Raw genomic sequence first — 18,567 nt, 5'->3', positions numbered from 1 at the left:
TTCGATCTGCTCTCCCTCCCTGCTCTCAGACACCGAAGTCCAGCTCACCTGGGAACTACTAAACTTATTATTAAAGACTGAGGCAAAGAAGGCATTAAGGACCTCATCCTTGTGCTCATCCCTAGTGACTAACGTACCCCCTGTGTCCAGTAGGGGCTGGAGGTGATCTTTAGCCCTCCTTTTGTTATTAATGTATTTAAAGAAGGACTTTTTGTTGTCCTTTACAGAGCAGGCTAGTCTAAGTTCTCGGTCCTTTATTCCTTCTCATGCCAGCACGTTAACTGTCCCTGGGCTCTTCACGGGCATTTACCTTCCTCGCCTGCCCCTGTCACCAGCTCTGCTGGGCCAGGGCTGGAGGAAGCCCCACACACGCGCACACGGATGTGCACACACACAGAATGACCCCATATATACCTCCCATCTCCATCACAGGGATTACTGCACCAGCCTGGAGCATTCCCAATACTCAAACAGGTGCGTGACTGTCCTGCTTGGAGCTGGCCAAAGGCTCAGGACGCTGAGCATCTCCTGCCCCTGCAGTCCCTCTGTGCAGGAAAGAGGGCTGGGAGAGCTGCCAGGAAAGGGAGTCCTGGCCTGCTGAGTCCTGCAGCTCAGCTCTCATCCCACTCTTTCCTTTCTAAGGTTTGTGAACATTCCCAACGCTGCTGCGCAAAGTAAAAGAAACCAACTGCAGTGGGATTCAGAGCTCCCTGCAGTAGAGCAGCCGGGGGATGCAGGCACTGTTTTCCTCTTCAGGGAAAGGGATACAGGAAGAGTTTCCCTTCAAAGCCCATGACACCCCTCAGCAGGCAGAACGCTCGGGCTGTTGTGATGTCTTTCCTGGTCCTGCCTCTCACTGACATTAACTGCTGGGCTCACAGTACTGTGTAGAGAAAAAGAGCCCTCACAGTGCCAGGGAGGGAAAAAGAAAAGAAAAGAACCAGTCATGGCTGGGGGAGACAGAGAAAAATGCATAGAAAATGGCCTTTGTGCAAGTGTGCCCTTCGTACCTCATTTCTTTAGCTCTCAAGGACTTCACAAGAAGGGAAACTCTGAGCTTTCCTCTGCCTTGCACACATGGAGACTCTCGTGCAACCTCAACACAGTTTTGTCCACGCCACCCCCTCCTGCCCTCCCCACCCACCCACTACATCTCTGCAGGATTTATACTTTCCTGTGAACATGGGCGTCATTCGCCAGTGTTCCCAGCCAGCCAGTCCTTGCTCACATCTCATGTCCTGCCCAACCCCAGTAGGTCTCATCTTCACTCACTGCTTCCTCTTCACGTATCTCTGGGCAGCTTCAAACGGCACATCCCTGAAAGGACAGGGGCTTTTTCCTCATGGTTCCCTGCTGGTTCTTTGTGGCCATGCTGGCCACTGGGGGTAAGTGAACTCGACCCAGCGCTGAGCACCTCCATCAATTCTGCTGCTGCTGCCCCAGCTCTGTACACAGTTGCTGGTAGCGCTTCGTTCACCAAAGCTTCCTGTGCTGAGCATGGGCAATGAAGGATGGCAGAAGACCCCCAATCTCCTGCAATGACTCTATTTTCTTCTGTATACTGCCCCAGAATGGTTACTTTTTTGGACACAAACTACCCAGGAATGTTTCTTGCCTATCTGAGAGACACTGGAAACTCACCCGCTGATCCAAAGAGCTGTCCCGTCCCTTTCGCTGCTCCCTAGCCTGTCCTGCTCCTTCTCATGCTCTTCTCTAACAAGCCACAGCGCCTATTTCATGTTTTTCCTTTTCTTCCTCCTCCTTAACTCCTCCTTTTCCCTTCCAGTGTTGGCACTTGAACAGTCTCCAGACACAGTGATACGACAAGGCCAGTCCGTGAATCTGACCTGTTCCCAGAAGAAATCCTCCAGCAGAGCTATGTACTATTATAAGCTGCCTTTGGGGAAGGACTCCAGGCTGACCCTAGTAGCTTCTGCATTTGAAATTGGTGAACCAAATATTGAGGAAGGTTTCCAAAGCCATTTCAAGAGCAGCAAGATACAAGGAGACAGCATGACCCTCTTGATAGAGCACGCCTTTCTCAACGACTCCGGCGTGTATCACTGTGCTGAGAGTGAAACACAATGGCTGAGCTGCTGAGGGAGCCCAGCACAAACCTCCCCGTGCACAAAAGGGACCTGCTTTCCTCCTCCCCAGTGCTGCACAAGGCAGGGTGATCCCTTCCCACGCATTACCTCCTCTGCTTCCTAGCCTTCCCCTCCTCCTCTTCTCAGGGTCTGAGAGTCTATTTCTCCTGCTTTCTCTTCTTGCCATCCCACTCCTCCATTCCTCCCTCTTTGTTTAACTCTCCTTTACATTATACTCACTTCTGTTGACTCTTTTTCTCCTCTTTGCCTCCCTTGCTCTCCCCACCTTCTTCTTTCGGCCTCTCTTCAGTTGGCATCCCAGGGATTTCCTTTCATTTAACTCCAGCCAACCCTGCTCATCATTCTCACCGTCAAACAGAAAGGATGTTTGGATGAGAAGTTAAGGTCCACCTTTGGATGAAGGCAAGGCCAGGCAGGCGGCGTAAGAGCTGGTAGCAACTGGGAGCTGCCCACATGCTCCTGTTACCACCCACCTGTCCGAGGTTATGGTGTGGCCAAGAGATATGTGCAGCACGGCACAGGCCTGCCCCTATTCAGGGTAACTGTTGTGTGGGTCACTAACTCCTCCATGCACAGTGCTCTCCAGGTCAGGATCACTATCTTCCAGCCCTTGATCCACTCACAATTTTCATTTCCCGAAGATCTGATATGAATCCCAGATGCTGTTGGCAAGCTGTGCAGCTAACAGGGAGTTTCCTTACAGGTTGGAGTGTTCTCTCTGCCATAACACGCACGGACACGGGTTGCTCCACCCGGTCCCTGCACTGCAGCTTCTCACTCGGCTTCTCAAGCCACAAGCACAAGGCCCAGCACAGCAGCCATAACCTCTCTGAGATCACTGACCCCTCGAGAGAGGAGAGAGCCCAGAGGCACAGGCACAAACACGCATTCCTGAGTCTCTCTTCCCTTCAGCTGATGCCTCTCTGTGCATCCCCGTGACACGCACACACTCGGGCTGCCACACAGCCCCATCACGCCCGTGTGATAACGCTCATCTCCCACCTGCACTTACACACACGGACTGGCACACAGCAGGAAGTCGGTGGAGCAGAGCACTACACCTCGTGCCTGCGTGCAGGTGTCCTTCCCTGCTGTTGCCAGCCAGCCAACTGTCTTCTCACATTTTGGGCTCTCCACTGCCCTGCCCACCCGCAAAGAGACTGCCTCTCTCAGCCCTTCCTCTGCACACAGCTCGGTGCCAGTGCCGGCACCACGGGCAGGTTGCTGCAAGAAGGTGGCCTTTCTCCATGGCTCTTCACTGGTTCCTTGTGGCCATCCTGGCCCCTGCAGGTAAGTGGGCTTCCCTCCTGCTGGAACAGTTGCCCTGGAGCCACCGCTGCTGCTGCCTCAGCTGGGTGCCCAGTTGTTGGCAGTGCCCCATTCCCCGAGGCTTCCAGGAGGAGGATGGGCAATGAAGGAGGTGAGCTTTTCCTCAACCTCTTCACTCAGAAAACTCTACAGATCTACAAATTCATAGTTTTCTGTCCCATTTTAATACTTCAAATAAGAGTACTGAAGGCATTATTTTTCAAAACAAATTTACTATTTTCTTTTTAGCTGGTTTGTTGTTTTTTTTCCTCTTGTGTGTCTCTGTCAGAGAAACAAGACACTTTCACATAGCTTGCTGACATCCTTATGCCATCCCATCCTATGTCACACTTTCAGGATGAATTTTTGTGTCCCATTCATTGCGTTTCACTCCTCACACCTCTTCCCTTCTCTTTCCAGGCCAGGCCCTTCAGCAATCGCCAGACACAACTGTCCGAGTGGGAGACTCGGTGACTCTGAACTGCTCCGAAACGAGGACTGCATTCGCGAACATGTACTGGTTCAAGTTGCCCACGGGGAAGGATGCCACTCTTCAGCTGGTTGTACGCTCACCAGAAGGTGGTAATGCAGAGATTGAGAAGGAATTCAGAAACCACTTCCACAGTAGTGGAACTAAAGGCAGCCGCTTATCCGTGGAGATCGATCGTGTCCTACTCAACGACTCGGGCACCTATTTCTGCGCCAAGCAAGACTCACTGTGACTTCAAAGCTGGAGCAGAGTAGCACAAACCCTTCCATGCAAACAGGGGTCTGCCCCCAGCACACACACAGCCCTCTCTTTGACAGTACACCATTTTCTCCTGCCCTCCAGTTCTGTCTACTTAAGGAGATTGGTGGCATCGTCTATCTGTCTCCTGCTTTTTCTCTAACGTTTGTCCTGTTGTTTCCCATCTCCGATTCCCCATTTGACCCTCCTTTCTTCTTGTTCTCACTGCCTTGCCTCATTTCTCTGCCACCCATAGACTGTCTCTCTTTCCTCCTCTACTCTCTTTCTCTCTGTCTCCTTCCTCTTTCTTCTCTGTCCTCTCACACACCTGTCCTCCTCCTATTTCGTACAATCTCTTCCGTTACTTCTCCCTTTCAACCTGTCACACTAAGTCATGGAATAGCAGGAATAATGCACCCAGATCTTTCCTTCTCCAGGTGGAAAGCCAAGGCCAACCTGGAGTTGAATCTGGCAAGGGATCCCAGGATTGAGCACTTCTGTGTGTGCACATATGGCTACGAGCTGCAGGGGTCTCCATAGCTCACTCTGTGGTTTCTGAGCGCACAGTTACCTCGCTGGTCACCTGGGGTCAGCACGCTGCCACGTGTGAGGGGCTCTGAGTTCCAGAGCACTGGCAGGACCATACCACTGAGCACTTCCACACGCACACACTGGTCCCTTGACCCCACCAGTCTCCAGGGAATGGGAACACAGATGTGCACCAAGATCTCTGACTCACGCTGCTATCCTGTGACCTGAGCACTCTGATGTATGCCATGCAACCCAAGGCTCAATGGTATCTGGGAGTCAAGCATGGTCTTGTAGGCAAGGAGTCCCAAGCTGCAGCAAATACTCTCGGCTACTATGACTTTCTTCTTGCCCTCCTACCAACCTTCCTTTCCTCTCTTCCTTTCTCCTTTTGTTCTTTTCCAGCTGCCTGCCTTCTTTCCTTCCTTGTAAAGCTGCAGACCACCATGCCTCCAGAGCCCTGAGCTGGACTGTTAAATGTGAGGCTGACCAAGAATGAGAACCCTTCAGGCATCAGCCCAAAGTCAGAGCTGTCCGGGAAGCACGCAGCTGAACAGATGTGGCTGTGTCTTGATGAAACACAGGTCAGTGCTCTGAGTGTGTGTCTCAGAAAGCATTCCTCTTACTCCTCCCCTTCACTTTCATAAGGTAGATGGACACGTTGACCATGTCAAACTTTGCAGATCTTTCCATCAACACACTACTTGTCATCATACATATGATCAAGAGCACTGGATGTTTTGGAGAGGATGCGATCCATGTGAGGGAAAGAAAGTTTCCTGTTCTACCAAAAACAAACCACAAGGAGGATTCAGGCATTAGATGTAACCTTGTTCTATGTCCTTGAGGAGAAACTCCTGCCCAGCTTCTTCCCACTACCCTCACACCCCAAATAATCACTCTCGCTCCCAGTGTAAGGCCAAAGGCAGTTTTTTATTCCTTCGGATCGCACTTTGGAGGAGAAAGGCACATTTGTCCAACTCCACTCTGTCAAGCTCAAACACACACCATGATCATTAGGTCAGCAGCTTGCTCTGTGCCAGGGGCAATGGCAGGAACAGCTTAAGCTGAGCAGAGACAATCCCACACTGCAGCGTGAGGGGTCAGGGCCTGGGAAGTTTCTGGAAGTCTGGAATGGAGCCTCAGATGTAGGACACAGAAGCAAAAACCATGCCCCATATCTCTGTCTCCTTTGCATAACACCTCTTCTCTGGAGATCTCATCTGATGCAGAGGAAGACAGGAAAACCCCACAGCATCCCCCCTGCCCTGCCTCAAACTCAGGCTCTCATCCAGCCCCATCATGTTCCCGTGACTGCACGCAGACACAAACACACATATCAAGTCAGCTGTGCAGGGTTCGTATCACCCACTGCTGCATGTGACTCTTCTTTCCCACTGATCCCAGACAGCCAACTACTTTCCCACATTTTGGGTGCTCTCACACTGCCCTGCCCACCTGTCGTGGTTTAGGCTGATCCAGCAACTAATCTCCACACAGCCGCTCTCTCACTCCAGTAAAGTGGAGAGGAGAAAAATATAATAAAAGAGCTGAGGGTCGAGACAAGAACAGAGGGAGCACCCACCAACCATGGTCCCGGGCAAAACAGACTCAGTTTTCTTAAAGCAAAGCAGTTTATTAACAGCTACCTAAAAAGACAAAAGCAAACAAAAACGGTTACTTGAGAGGATAACAAGAAAACAAGGCCAGATCTTAAAAACAACACCTCTCCACCCCCCTTTGCCTTCTCTTCCCGGCTCTACCTCCTCCCCCCAGCAGCACAGGGGGCAGGGAATGGGGGAGTGCAGGTCAGTTCATCCATGTTGTTACTGCCGCTTCTCTTAAAGGACGAGTCCTTACACCATTGTCGCTTGATCCAGTGGATCCCCTACTCACGAGGAAAATCCACAGACTTCTCCTGCGTGAGTCCTACCCGCAGGATGCAATCCTTCCCCATCGGATTGCTCCAGTGTGGGCTTTACCACAGTCTCGGATTCTTAGGGAGTTGTTGCCACTCGCTCTGGCGCGGGTCGTCGTATGGACTTTAAATGGATCAATGCGCCTCTACCTGTGCCCATGATTCACAACAGTCCTCGGGCTCAGGCATCTCCTCTAAAGAAAACACCTTCCCATCGACGTGGGTCGTCCCACGGACTCGAGATGTGTACCGTACTCAGGCTCTGGCATCTCTTCTCGACGCGGGTTTTTCACGGGCTGCGAGTGGGTCTCTGCTCCACTGGGACCACCTTTGGCTGCAGGGGGGCTGCTTGCCGTCTCGCCACCAGTTGCAGGGGAAACTCAGCTCTGGCACACCTTGTCCCGTTCCATCATCACTGACCTGGTGTTGGTGTAGCCATTTCTCTCAGATCTCAGTCCTCTCTGGGTTAACTCGGCCCAGTGGGCACCCCGGGAGTGGGGCTCTCCCCGAGTTCCCCAAGCGGCTCCGCCGCCATCCTCAGCAGGGAGGGCCGGCCCGGCCCGGGCCGCCGGCCGGCCAGAAGCCAGGGGCAGTGCCCTCCTCCCCTCTCCTTGCTCCTGGGCAAAGGCACACGTTTCCGATTCCTTTGTCCCAACTTAAATAGGGCAATTCGCAGAGGCGCCAATTGGCTCAAGCCCCGAGTGGGATGGGAGTCTGTTCTGATGGACATCATCTGCCACCAGAACCTTCCCTCTATATCAAACCATGACACCACCCCTGATGTCATGGATCTCTTCCTTTCTCAGCCTTTCCTACTCACACGTCTCTGCTCCTGTGCTGCCACTATGGGCAAATTTCCGTTGCTGACTGTTAATCTTTTCTGATTTCCTCCCCATTTGAAACATTTCTAATACATTCACATTTTCTGTCATTGTCATTCATAGACAGATGAGAAACTTGCCCATAGATTTTAAACTCAACCCATCCCATCCCATCCCATTCAGACGAGGCCATGGGGATGTCCTTCTCATCAGGAACACCTGAGGGCACTGTGGAGATGGTGCTGGTGGCCCGAACCTCGTGAGCCTGTGAGCGGAGCACCAGAGAGTTGTCACTGGCAGAGCACGAGTGAAGGTAATTGTGCTGTAGAGCTGCTTTCGAGACCCTGGTGGTCTCACCAGGTGCATCCCAGCAGCAATCCCCACACCACTCCAGAGGACAAGCTCACCAATGCCAGCAAAGGAAACTGCCTGGGACAGGGTTGATTCACAGGGCAGAGGGGGCAATGACACAGATGCTCAGTCCCTGAGCGCTCCTTGAATTTGCCAGACACTGTGTGCTCCTGAAGAAGAGCTGCCAGGCTTGCCCCAGAGGCAGTAGCAGGCTGACGTCCCCAGGGCTCCCCAGCCAGGCCCTAGGTCCCAGGGAGAAACCATCTCTGGAGGAACTTGGGCTGCTGCCTGCCAGCGAGGAAGGTGGAGGGAGAGGCCACCCTAGCCCCAGTCTGAAGCATCTTTTCTTCCTCATGCCTCTCCCTTTGGGCCACACTCGATTCTTTATTCCTTCTCGTGCCAGCGCGTTGACTGTCCCTGGGCTCTTCACGGGCATTTACCTTCCTCTCCTGCCCCTGTCACCAGCTCTGCTGGGCCAGGGCTGGAGGGAGCCCCGCACACGTGCACACGCATGTGCACACACACACAGAATGACCCCATATATACCTCCCATCTCCATCACAGGGATTACTGCACCAGCCTGGAGCATTCCCAACACTCAAAGAGGTGCGTGACTCTCCTGCTTGGAGCTGGCCAAAGGCTCAGGATGCTGAGCATCTCCTGCCCCTGCAGTCCCTCTGTGCAGGAAAGAGGGCTGGGAGAGCTGCCAGGAAAGGGAGTCCTGGCCCGCTGAGTCCTGCAGCTCAGCTCTCATCCCACTCTTTCCTTTCTAAGGTTTGTGAACATTCCCAACGCTGCTGTGCAAAGTAAAGAAACCAACTGCAGTGGGATTCAGAGCTCCCTGCAGTAGAGCAGCCGGGGGCTGCAGGCACTGTTTTCCTCTTCACAGAAAGGGATAGAGGAAGAGTTTCACTGCAAAGCACATCAGACCCCTCAGCAGACAGAGCCCTTACACTGCCAGGGAGGAAAAAAAAATAAAAGAACCAGTCATGGCTGGGGGAGACAGAGAAAAATGCCTAGAAAATGGCCTTCGTGCAAGTGTGCCCTTCGTACCTCATTTCTTTAGCTCTCAAGGACTTCACAAGAAGGGAAACTCTGAGCTTTCCTCTGCCTTGCACACACGGAGACTCTCGTGCAACCTCAACACAGTTTTTGTCCACGCCACCCCATCCTGCCCTCCCCACCCACCCACTGCATCTCTGCAGGATTTATACTTTCCTGTGAACGTGGGCGTCATTCGCCAGTGTTCCCAGCCAGCCAGTCCTTGCTCACATCTCATGTCCTGCCCAACCCCAGTAGGTCTCATCTTCACTCACTGCTTCCTCTTCACGTATCTCTGGGCAGCTTCAAAAGGCACGTCCCTGAAAGGACAGGGGCTTTTTCCTCATGGTTCCCTGCTGGTTCTTTGTGGCCGTGCTGGCCACTGGGGGTAAGTGAACTCGACCCAGCCCTGAGCACCTCCATCAATTCTGCTGCTGCTGCCCCAGTTGTGTACACAGTTGCTGGTAGCGCTCTGTTCGCCAAAGCCTCCTGTGCTGAGCATGGGCAATGAATGGTGGCAGAAAACCCTCCATCTCCTGCAAGGACTCTCTATTTTCTCCTGTGTACTGCCCCAGAATGGTTACTTTTCTGGATAAAAACTACCCAGGAATGTTTCTTGCCTATCTGAGAGACACTGGAAACTCACCTGCTGATCCAAAGATCTGTCCATCCCTTTCGCTTCTCCCTAGCCTGTCCTGCTCCTTTTCATGCTCTTCTCTAACAATCCACAGTGCCTACTTCATGTCTTTCCTTTTCTTCCTCCTCCTTAACATTCCTCCTTTCCCTTCCAGTGTTGGCACTCGAACAGTCCCCAGACACAGTGATACAACAAGGTCAGTCCGTGAATCTGACCTGTTCCCAGAAGAAATCCTCCAGCACAGCTATGTACTGGTACAGGCTGCCTTTGGGGAAGGATTCCAGGCTGACCCTAGTAGCTTCTGCATTCGAAAGTGGTGAACCAAACGTTGAGGAGGGTTTCCGAAGCCGTTTCAAGAGCAGCAAGATACAAGGAGACAGCATGACCCTCTTGATAGAGCACGCCTTTCTCAACGACTCCGGCGTGTATCACTGTGCTGAGAGTGGAAACACAATGGCTGAGCTGCTGAGGGAGCCCAGCACAAACCTCCCCGTGCACAAAAGGGACCTGCTTTCCTCCTCCCCAGTGCTGCACAAGGCAGGGTGATCCCTTCCCACGTATTACCTCCTCTGCTTCCTAGCCTTCCCCTCCTCCTCTTCTCATGGTCTGAGAGTCTATTTCTCCTGCTTCTCTTCTTGCCACCCCACTTCTCCATTCCTCCCCCTTTGTTTAACTCTCCTTTACATTATACTCACTTCTGTTGACTCTTCTTCCCCTCTCTGCCTCCCTTGCTCTCCCCACCTTCTTCTTTCTGCCTCTCTTCAGTTGGCATTCCACGGATTTCCTTTCATTTCCCTCCACCCACCCCTGCTCATCATTCTCACCGTCAAACAGAAAGGATGTTTGGATGAGAAGTTAAGGTCCACCTTTGGATGAAGGCAAGGCCAGGCAGGCGGCGTAAGAGCTGGTAGCAACTGGGAGCTGCCCACATGCTCCTGTTACCACCCACCTGTCCGAGGTTATGGTGTGGCCAAGAGATATGTGCAGCACGGCACAGGCCTGCCCCTATTCAGGGTAACTGTTGTGTGGGTCACTAACTCCTCCATGCACAGTGCTCTCCAGGTCAGGATCACTATCTTCCAGCCCTGGATCCACTCACAATTTTCATTTCCCGAAGATCCGGTATAATCCCAGATGCTGTTCGCAAGCTGTGCAGCTAACAGGGAGTTTCCTTACAGGTTGGAGTGTTCTCTCTGCCGTAACACGCACGGACACGGGTTGCTCCACCCGGTCCCTGCACTGCAGCTTCTCATTCGGCTTCTCAAGCCACAAGCACAAGGCCCAGCACAGCAGCCATAACCTCTCTGAGATCACTGACCCCTCGAGAGAGGAGAGAGCCCAGAGGCACAGGCACAAACACGCATTCCTGAGTCTCTCTTCCCTTCAGCTGATGCCTCTCCGTGCATCCCCGTGACACGCACACACTCGGGCTGCCACACAGCCCCATCGCGCCCGTGTGATAACGCTCATCTCCCACCTGCACTTACACACACGGACTGGCACACAGCAGGAAGTCGGTGGAGCAGAGCACTACACCTCGTGCCTGCGTGCAGGTGTCCTTCCCTGCTGTTCCCAGCCAGCCAACTGTCTTCTCACGTTTCGGGCTCTCCACTGCCCTGCCCACCCGCAAAGAGACTGCCTCTCTCAGCCCTTCCTCTGCACACAGCTCGGTGCCAGTGCCGGCACCACGGGCAGGTTGCTGCAAGAAGGTGGCCTTTCTCCATGGCTCTTCACTGGTTCCTTGTGGCCATCCTGGCCCCTGCAGGTAAGTGGGCTTCCCTCCTGCTGGAACAGCTGCCCTGGAGCCTCTGCTGCTGCCTTGGCTGGGTGCCCAGTTGTTGGCAGTGCCCCATTGCCCAAGGCTTCCAGGAGGAGGATGGGCAAGGAAGGAGGTGAGCTTTTCCTCAACATCTTCGCTCAGAAAACTCTACAGATCTACAAATTTGTAGTTTTCTGTCGCATTTTAAGACTTCAAATTAGAGTACTGAGCTCATTATTTTTCAAAACAAATTTACTATTTTATTTGAAGCTGATTTGTTGTTTTTTTTTCCTCCTGTGTGTCTCTGTCAGAGAAACAAGACACTGTCTCATAGCTTGCTGACATCCTTATGCCATCCCATCCTATGTCATACTTCCAGGGTGAGTTGTTGTGTCCCATGCAATGCGTTTTCACTCCTCACACCTCTTCCCTTCTCTTTCCAGGCCAGGCCCTTCAGCAATCGCCAGACACAACTGTCCGAGTGGGAGACTCGGTGACTCTGAACTGCTCCGAAACGGGAGGTGCATTCTTCAGCATGTACTGGTTCAAGTTGCCCACGGGGAGGATGCCACTCTTCAGCTGGTTGTATACTCAGTAGAAGGTGGTAAGGTAGAGATTGAGAAGGAATTCAGAAACCACTTCCACAGTAATGGAACTAAAGGCAGCCGCTTATCTGTGGAGATCGATCGTGTCCTACTCAACGACTCGGGCACCTATTTCTGCGCCAAGCAAGACTCACTGTGACTTCAAAGCTGGAGCAGCGTAGCACAAACCCTTTCATTCAAACAGGGGTCTGCCCCCATCACACACACAGCCCTCTATTTGACAGTACACCATTTTCTCCTGCCCTCCAGCTCTGTCTACTTAAGGAAAGTGGTGGTATCATCTATCTGTCTCCTGCCTTTTCTCTAACGTTTGTCCTGTTGTTTCCCATCTCTGAATCCCCATTTGACCCTCCTTTCTTCTTGTTCTCACCGCCTTGCCTCATTTCTCTGCCACCCATAGACTGTCTCGTACTTTCCTCCTCTATTTCTCACTGTCCCCTTCCTCTTTCTTCTTTGTCCTCTCTCACACCTGTCCTCCTCCTATTTCCTACAATCTCTTCCATTACTTCTCCCTTTCAACCTGTCACACTAACTCATGGGGTACCAGGAGGTGGAATAATTTACCCAGATCTTTCCATCTTCAGCTGGAAAGCCAAGGCCAACCTGGAGTTGAATCTGGCAAGGGATCCCAGGATTGAGCACTTCTGTGTGTGCTCATATGTCTATGAGCTGCAGGGGTCTCCATAGCTCACTCTGTGGTTTCTGAGAGCTCAGGTGCCTCACTGGTCACCTGGGGCTCAGCACGATGCCACGTCTGAGGGGCTCTGAGTTCCAGAACGCTGGCAGGACCATGCCACTGAGCACTTCCACCTGTACGCTGGTCCCTTGGCCCCACCAGTCTCCAGGGAATGGGCACACATCTGTGCACCAAAATCACCGACTCACGCTGCTACCCTGTGACCTGAGCACTCTGATGTATGCCATGCAACCCAAGGCTCAATGGTATCTGGGAGTCAAGCATGGTCTTGTAGGCAAGGAGCCCCAAGCTGCAGCAAACACTCTCAGCTACTACGACTTTCTTCTTGCACACCATGATCATTAGGTCAGCAGCTTGCTCTGTGCCAGGGGCAATGGCAGGAACAGCATGGGCTGAGCAGAGACAATCCCACACTGCAGCGTGAGGGGTCAGGGCCTGGGAAGTTTCTGGAAGTCTGGAATGGAGCCTCAGATGTAGGACACAGAAGCAAAAACCCATGCCCCATATCTCTGTCTCCTTTGCATAACACCTCTTCTCTGGAGATCTCGTCTGATGCAGAGGAAGACAGGAAACACCCACAGCATCCCCCCTGCCCTGCTTCAAACTCAGGCTTCCGTCCAGCCCCATCATGTTCCCGTGACTGCACGCAGACACAAACACACATATCAAGTCAGCTGTGCAGGGTTCGTATCACCCACTGCTGCTTGTGACTGTTCTTCCCACTGATCCCAGACAGCCAACTACTTTCCCACATTTTGGTGCTCTCACACTGCCCTGCACACCTGTCGTGGTTTAGGCTGATCCGGCAACTAAACTCCACACAGCTGCTCTCCCACTCCAGTAAGTGGAGAGGAGAAAAATATAGTAAAGGAGCTGAGGGTCGAGACAAGAACAGAGGGAGCACCCACCAACCATGGTCCCGGGCAAAACAGACTCAGTTTTCTTAAAGCAAAGCAGTTTATTAACAGCTACCTAAAAAGACAAAAGCAAACAAAAACGGTTACTTGAGAGGATAACAAGAAAACAAGGCCAGATCTTAAAAACAACACCTCTCCACCCCCGTTTGCCTTTTCTTCCCGGCTCTACCTCCTCCCTCCAGCAGCGCAGGGGGCAGGGAATGGGGGAGTGCAGGTCAGTTCATTCCATGTTGTTACTGCCGCTTCTCTTAAAGGAGGAGTCCTTACACCATTGTCCCTTGATCCAGTGGATCCCCTACTCACGAGGAAAATTCAAAAACTCTTCCAGCGTGAGTCCTACCCACAGGATGCAATCCTTACCCATCGGATTGCTCCAGGGCGGGCTTTACCACAGTCTCGGATTCTTAGGGAGTTGTTGCCACTCGCTCTGGCGCGGGTCGTCATATGGACTTTAAATGCGTCCATGCGCCTCTGCCTGTGCCCATGATTCACAACAGTCCTCGGCCTCAGGCATCTCCTCTAAACAAAACACCTTCCCATCGATGTGGGTCGTCCCACGGACTCGAGATGCGTACCGTACTCAGGCTCTGGCACCTCTTCTCGACGTGTGTTTTCCACAGGCTGCGAGTGGGTCTCTGCTCCACTGGGACCCGCCTTTGGCTGCAGGGGGGCCGCTTGCCGTCTCGCCACCAGTTGCAGGGGAAACTCAGCTCTGGCACACCTTGTCCCGTTCCATCATCACTGACCTGGTGTTGGTCTGGCCGTCTCTCTCAGATCTCAGTCCTCTCTGGGTGAACTCAGCCCAGTGGGCACCCCGGGAGCGGGGCTCTCCCCAAGTTCCCCAGGCAGCTCCACCACCGCCATCCTCAGCAGGCAGGGCCGGCCTGGCCCAGGCCGCTGGCCGGCTGGGAGCCAGGGGCAGTGCCCTCCTCCCCTCTCCTTGCTCCTGGGCACAGGCACACCTTTCCGATTCCTTTGTCCCAACTTAAATAGGACAATTCGCAGAGGCGCTGATTGGCTCAAGCCCCGAGGGGGATGGGAGTCTGTTCTGATGGGCAGCTTCTGCCACCAGAACCTCCCCCCCATATCAAACCATGACACCACCCCTGATGTCATGCATCTCTTCCTTTCTCAGTCTTTCCTCCTCACACGTCTCTGCTCCTGTGCTGCCACCACGGGCAGATTTCCATTGCTGACTGTTAATCTTTTCTGATTTCCTCCCTATTTGAAACATTTCTAATACATTCACATTTTCTGTCATTGTCATTCATAGACAGATGAGAAACTTGGCCATAGCTTTTAAACCCAACCCATCCCATCCCATCTCATCCCTTATCCCATCTAGATTTTGTGGGGATTTTTCATCCCCTTCATCCTCAAATCATTTCACCTTCTACTGAGCCTCCTGTTTTTTGTTTTTTTTTTCCCTCATGACAGGGTATGCACTTCAACAGTCTTCAGATGCAGTTGGCAAAGAGGGAGGAGCTGTGAGTCACAGCTGTTTCCAGGTGGGAACCACATACCCCTACATGCCGTGCTGTAAGCAGGCTCAAACAAAGGATTACATGCTGCACCTGGTAGTGTGCTCCACGTGATGGAGAAGACTGTTTGGCCATCTTCAAGAGGAAGAGAACTATTCCCACTTTTTTAGAGAAAGACCATCAGGAGAACTTCAACATTAAACACATAAGAGAGACCAGAACATTCTGTTCAGCTAGGGATGTGTTTCTCTGTGTCACACAGCCATGTAGCACCTATGTTACCGAAAATCGGAATAAGAAACTTATCAACACCAATGGGATGTAGATAAGCAGACACTTCTTTATTGCGGCGCAGCGTGCACGGGGGATATCTCTTTCCTATCGTGAGCACCTTGCACCAAAATTAAACTTCTTATATAGAGCTTACACATGCATAAACAATTATTTCCCGAAAATCATTAGCATATTCTTCCCCTATTTCCGATTCTGCGCAATAAAATTTAGAATCATCTGGAAATGAGTCTGGGGTATAATATGGGTAGGTGGTCTATGAGTCGGTGGTCGCGATCTCCCCCTGCCGGAATTACATTTTGCTTAAGTTCACGGTTTCTGGTAATTACCTCATGGTTTCTTGGCAAGTACCTATAACTCGTAAAGGCTGGCCTTCTTCATTCTCATTAACCCAAACCTTGATAGCTACATGCATTCTTCTAGTTCTATGTAAGTATCATAAATCAATTGGTAGGTCAACTTGAACTTGTTATCTAATTTCTACATGATTCTAACTTATGCCTTTGGTCTTGGTACAGGATTATACAAAGACTTTCATAGCAGCATCTGGTTACTGTACGAGCATACTTTTCATTGAAATATTTCTTATAGCTTTATATTATTAAAATCAATTGCAAACTATATTAATTACAAACTATTGATTAAATTCTAATTACTAAATTTCTAAGTATCAGTAACACCTGCACACAGTTTTTCTTCAAAGTTTTCGCTTAAATTTGATACCTCACTGGCCTTTTCCTTCCCAGCATCATCAGGTGGGATTACCATCAGGGATTCCAGCCCATTTCCACTCGCTTCTCCTTTCCTGTCACCATGTAGAGTGCCAAGTAATTCCTGGGTTGCATCCTCCTAGAGGCTTATGATCTCGAGGTGCTGTCAGCAGAGCTCAGCACGGTGAAGACCTCTGTCGTTCGTGGCCTGAGTTCCTTCACCCTCGCCACTCTCCCAGCTGTTCATTCCTGTGTTCATTGCGTCCTCCAGCGAGGCCATGCCGAGTTTGTCCCGTTCTGCCGAGGCCATGGGGATGTCCTTCTCAGCAGAACACCTGAGGGCACTGTGGAGATGGTGCTGGTGGCCCGAACCTCGCGAGCCTGTAGCGAAGCACCAGAGAATTGTCACTGGTAGAGCACGAGTGAAGGGACAGGTTGATTCACAGGCAGAGGGGGCAATGACACAGATGCTCAGTCCCTGAGCGCTCCTGAATTTGCCAGACACTGTGTGCTCCTGAAGCAGAGCTGCCAGGCTTGCCCCAGAGGCAGTAGCAGGCTGACACCCCCAGGGCTCCTCAACCAGGCCCTAGGTCCCAGGGAGAAACCATCTCTGGAGGAACTTGGGCTACTGCCTGCCAGCGAGGAAGGTGGAGGGAGAGGCCACCCTAGCCCCAGTCCTCAGCATCTTTCTTCCTCATGCCTCTCCCTTTGGGCCACACTCGATTCTTTATTCCTTCTCGTGCCAGCGCGTTGACTGTCCCTGGGCTCTTCACGGCCATTTACCTTCCTCTCCTGCCCCTGTCACCAGCTCTGCTGGGCCAGGGCTAGAGGGAGCCCCGCACACGCACACACACACGTGCACACACACAGAATGACCCCATATATACCTCCCATCCCCATCACAGGGATTACTGCACCAGCCTGGAGCATTCCAATACTCAAACAGCTGCGTGACTGTCCTGCTTGGAGCTGGCCAAAGGCTCGGGACGCTGAGCATCTCCTGCCCCTGCAGTCCCTCTGTGCAGGAAAGAGGGCTGGGAGAGCTGCCAGGAAAGGGAGTCCTGGCCCGCTGAGTCCTGCAGCTCAGCTCTCATCCCACTCCTTCCTTTCTAAGGTTCGTGAACATTCCCAACTCTGCTGTGCAGAGTAAAAGAAACCAACTGCAGTGGATTCAGAGCTCCCTGCAGTAGAGCAGCCGGGGGCTGCAGGCACTGTTTTCCTCTTCAGGGAAAGGGACAGAGATAGAGTTTCACTGCAAAGCACATCAGACCCCTTAGCAGGCAGAGCCCTCACACTGCCAGGGAGAAAAAAAAATAAAAGAAAAAAAACAGTCATGGCTGGGGGAGACAGAGAAAAATGCCTAGAAAATGGCCTTCGTGCAAGTGTGCCCTTCGTACCTCATTCCTTGAGCTCTCAAGGACTTCACAAGAAGGGAAACTCTGAGCTTTCTCTGCCTTGCACACGTGGAGACTCTTGTGCAACCTCAACACAGTTTTGTCCACGCCACCCCATCCTGCCCTCCCCACCCACCCACGGCATCTCTGCAGGATTTATACTTGCCTATGAACGTGGGCGTCATTCGCCAGTGTTCCCAGCCAGCCAGTCCTTGCTCACGTCTCATGTCCTGCCCAACCCCAGTAGGTCTCATCTTCACTCACTGCTTCCTCTTCACGTATCTCTGGGCAGCTTCAAAAGGCCGTCCCTGAAAGGACAGGGGGCTTTTTCCTCATGGTTCCCTGCTGGTTCTTTGTGGCCGTGCTGGCCACTGGGGGTAGTGAACTCGACCCGCCCTGAGCACCTCCATCAATTCTGCTGCTGCTGCCCCAGCTGTGCACACAGTTGCTGGTAGCGCTCCGTTCGCCAAAGCTTCCTGTGCTGAGCATGGGCAATGGATGGTGGCAGAAAACCCTCCATGTCCTGCAAGGACTCTCTATTTCTTCTGTGTACTGCCCCAGAATGGTTACTTTTTTGGACACAAACTACCCAGAATATTTCTTGCCTATGCTGAGAGACACTGAAACTCACCCGCTGATCCGAAGAGCTGTCCCATCCATTTCGCTGCTCCCTAGCCTGTCCTGCTCCTTCTCATGCTCTTCTCTAACAATCCACAGTGCCTACTTCATGTTTTTCCTTTTTTTCCTCCTTTTCCTTCCAGTGTTGGCACTGAACAGTCCCAGACACAGTGATACGACAAGGCCAGTCCGTGAATCTGACCTGTTCCCAGAAGAAATCCACACAGAGCTATGTACTGGTACAGGCTGCCTTTGGGGAAGGACTCCAGGCTGACCTAGTAGCTTCTGCATTGAAGGTGGTGAACCAATTTGAGGAGGTTTCCGAAGTTCAAGAGCAGCAAGATACAAGGAGACAGCATGACCCTCTTGATAGAGCACGCCTTTCTCAACGACTCCGGCGTGTATCACTGTGCTGAGAGTGAAACACAATGGCTGAGCTGCTGAGGGAGCCCAGCACAAACCTCCCCGTGCACAAAAGGGACCTGCTTTCCTCCTCCCCAGTGCTGCACAAGGCAGGTGATCCCTTCCACGCATTACCTCCTCGCTTCCTAGCCTTCCCCTCCTCCTCTTCTCAGGGTCTGAGAGTCTATTTCTCCTTTCTCTTCTTGCCATCCCACTCCCATTCCTCCCCTTTGTTTAACTCTCCTTTACATTAT

At 52.3% G+C, this 18,567-nt stretch overlaps 1 gene segment (V, D, J or C); it reads left to right on the top strand.

The window, feature by feature from the left end:
* Positions 1-11,106: 11,106 nt before the first annotated feature.
* Positions 11,107-18,355, top strand: LOC147529345 (T cell receptor beta variable 30-like). The segment is given in 3 exon segments: positions 11,107-11,204; positions 11,642-11,938; positions 18,229-18,355. Coding segments are annotated over 3 exon segments (467 nt in total).
* Positions 18,356-18,567: the final 212 nt, after the last annotated feature.

This window comes from Tauraco erythrolophus, chromosome 1 (genome assembly GCF_009769465.1).
Source record: "Tauraco erythrolophus isolate bTauEry1 chromosome 1, bTauEry1.pri, whole genome shotgun sequence".
In the NCBI taxonomy this organism is placed as follows: domain Eukaryota; kingdom Metazoa; phylum Chordata; class Aves; order Musophagiformes; family Musophagidae; genus Tauraco; species Tauraco erythrolophus.
The sequence above is the reverse complement of the archived record's forward strand: the minus strand, read 5'-3'. Positions and strand labels throughout refer to the sequence as shown.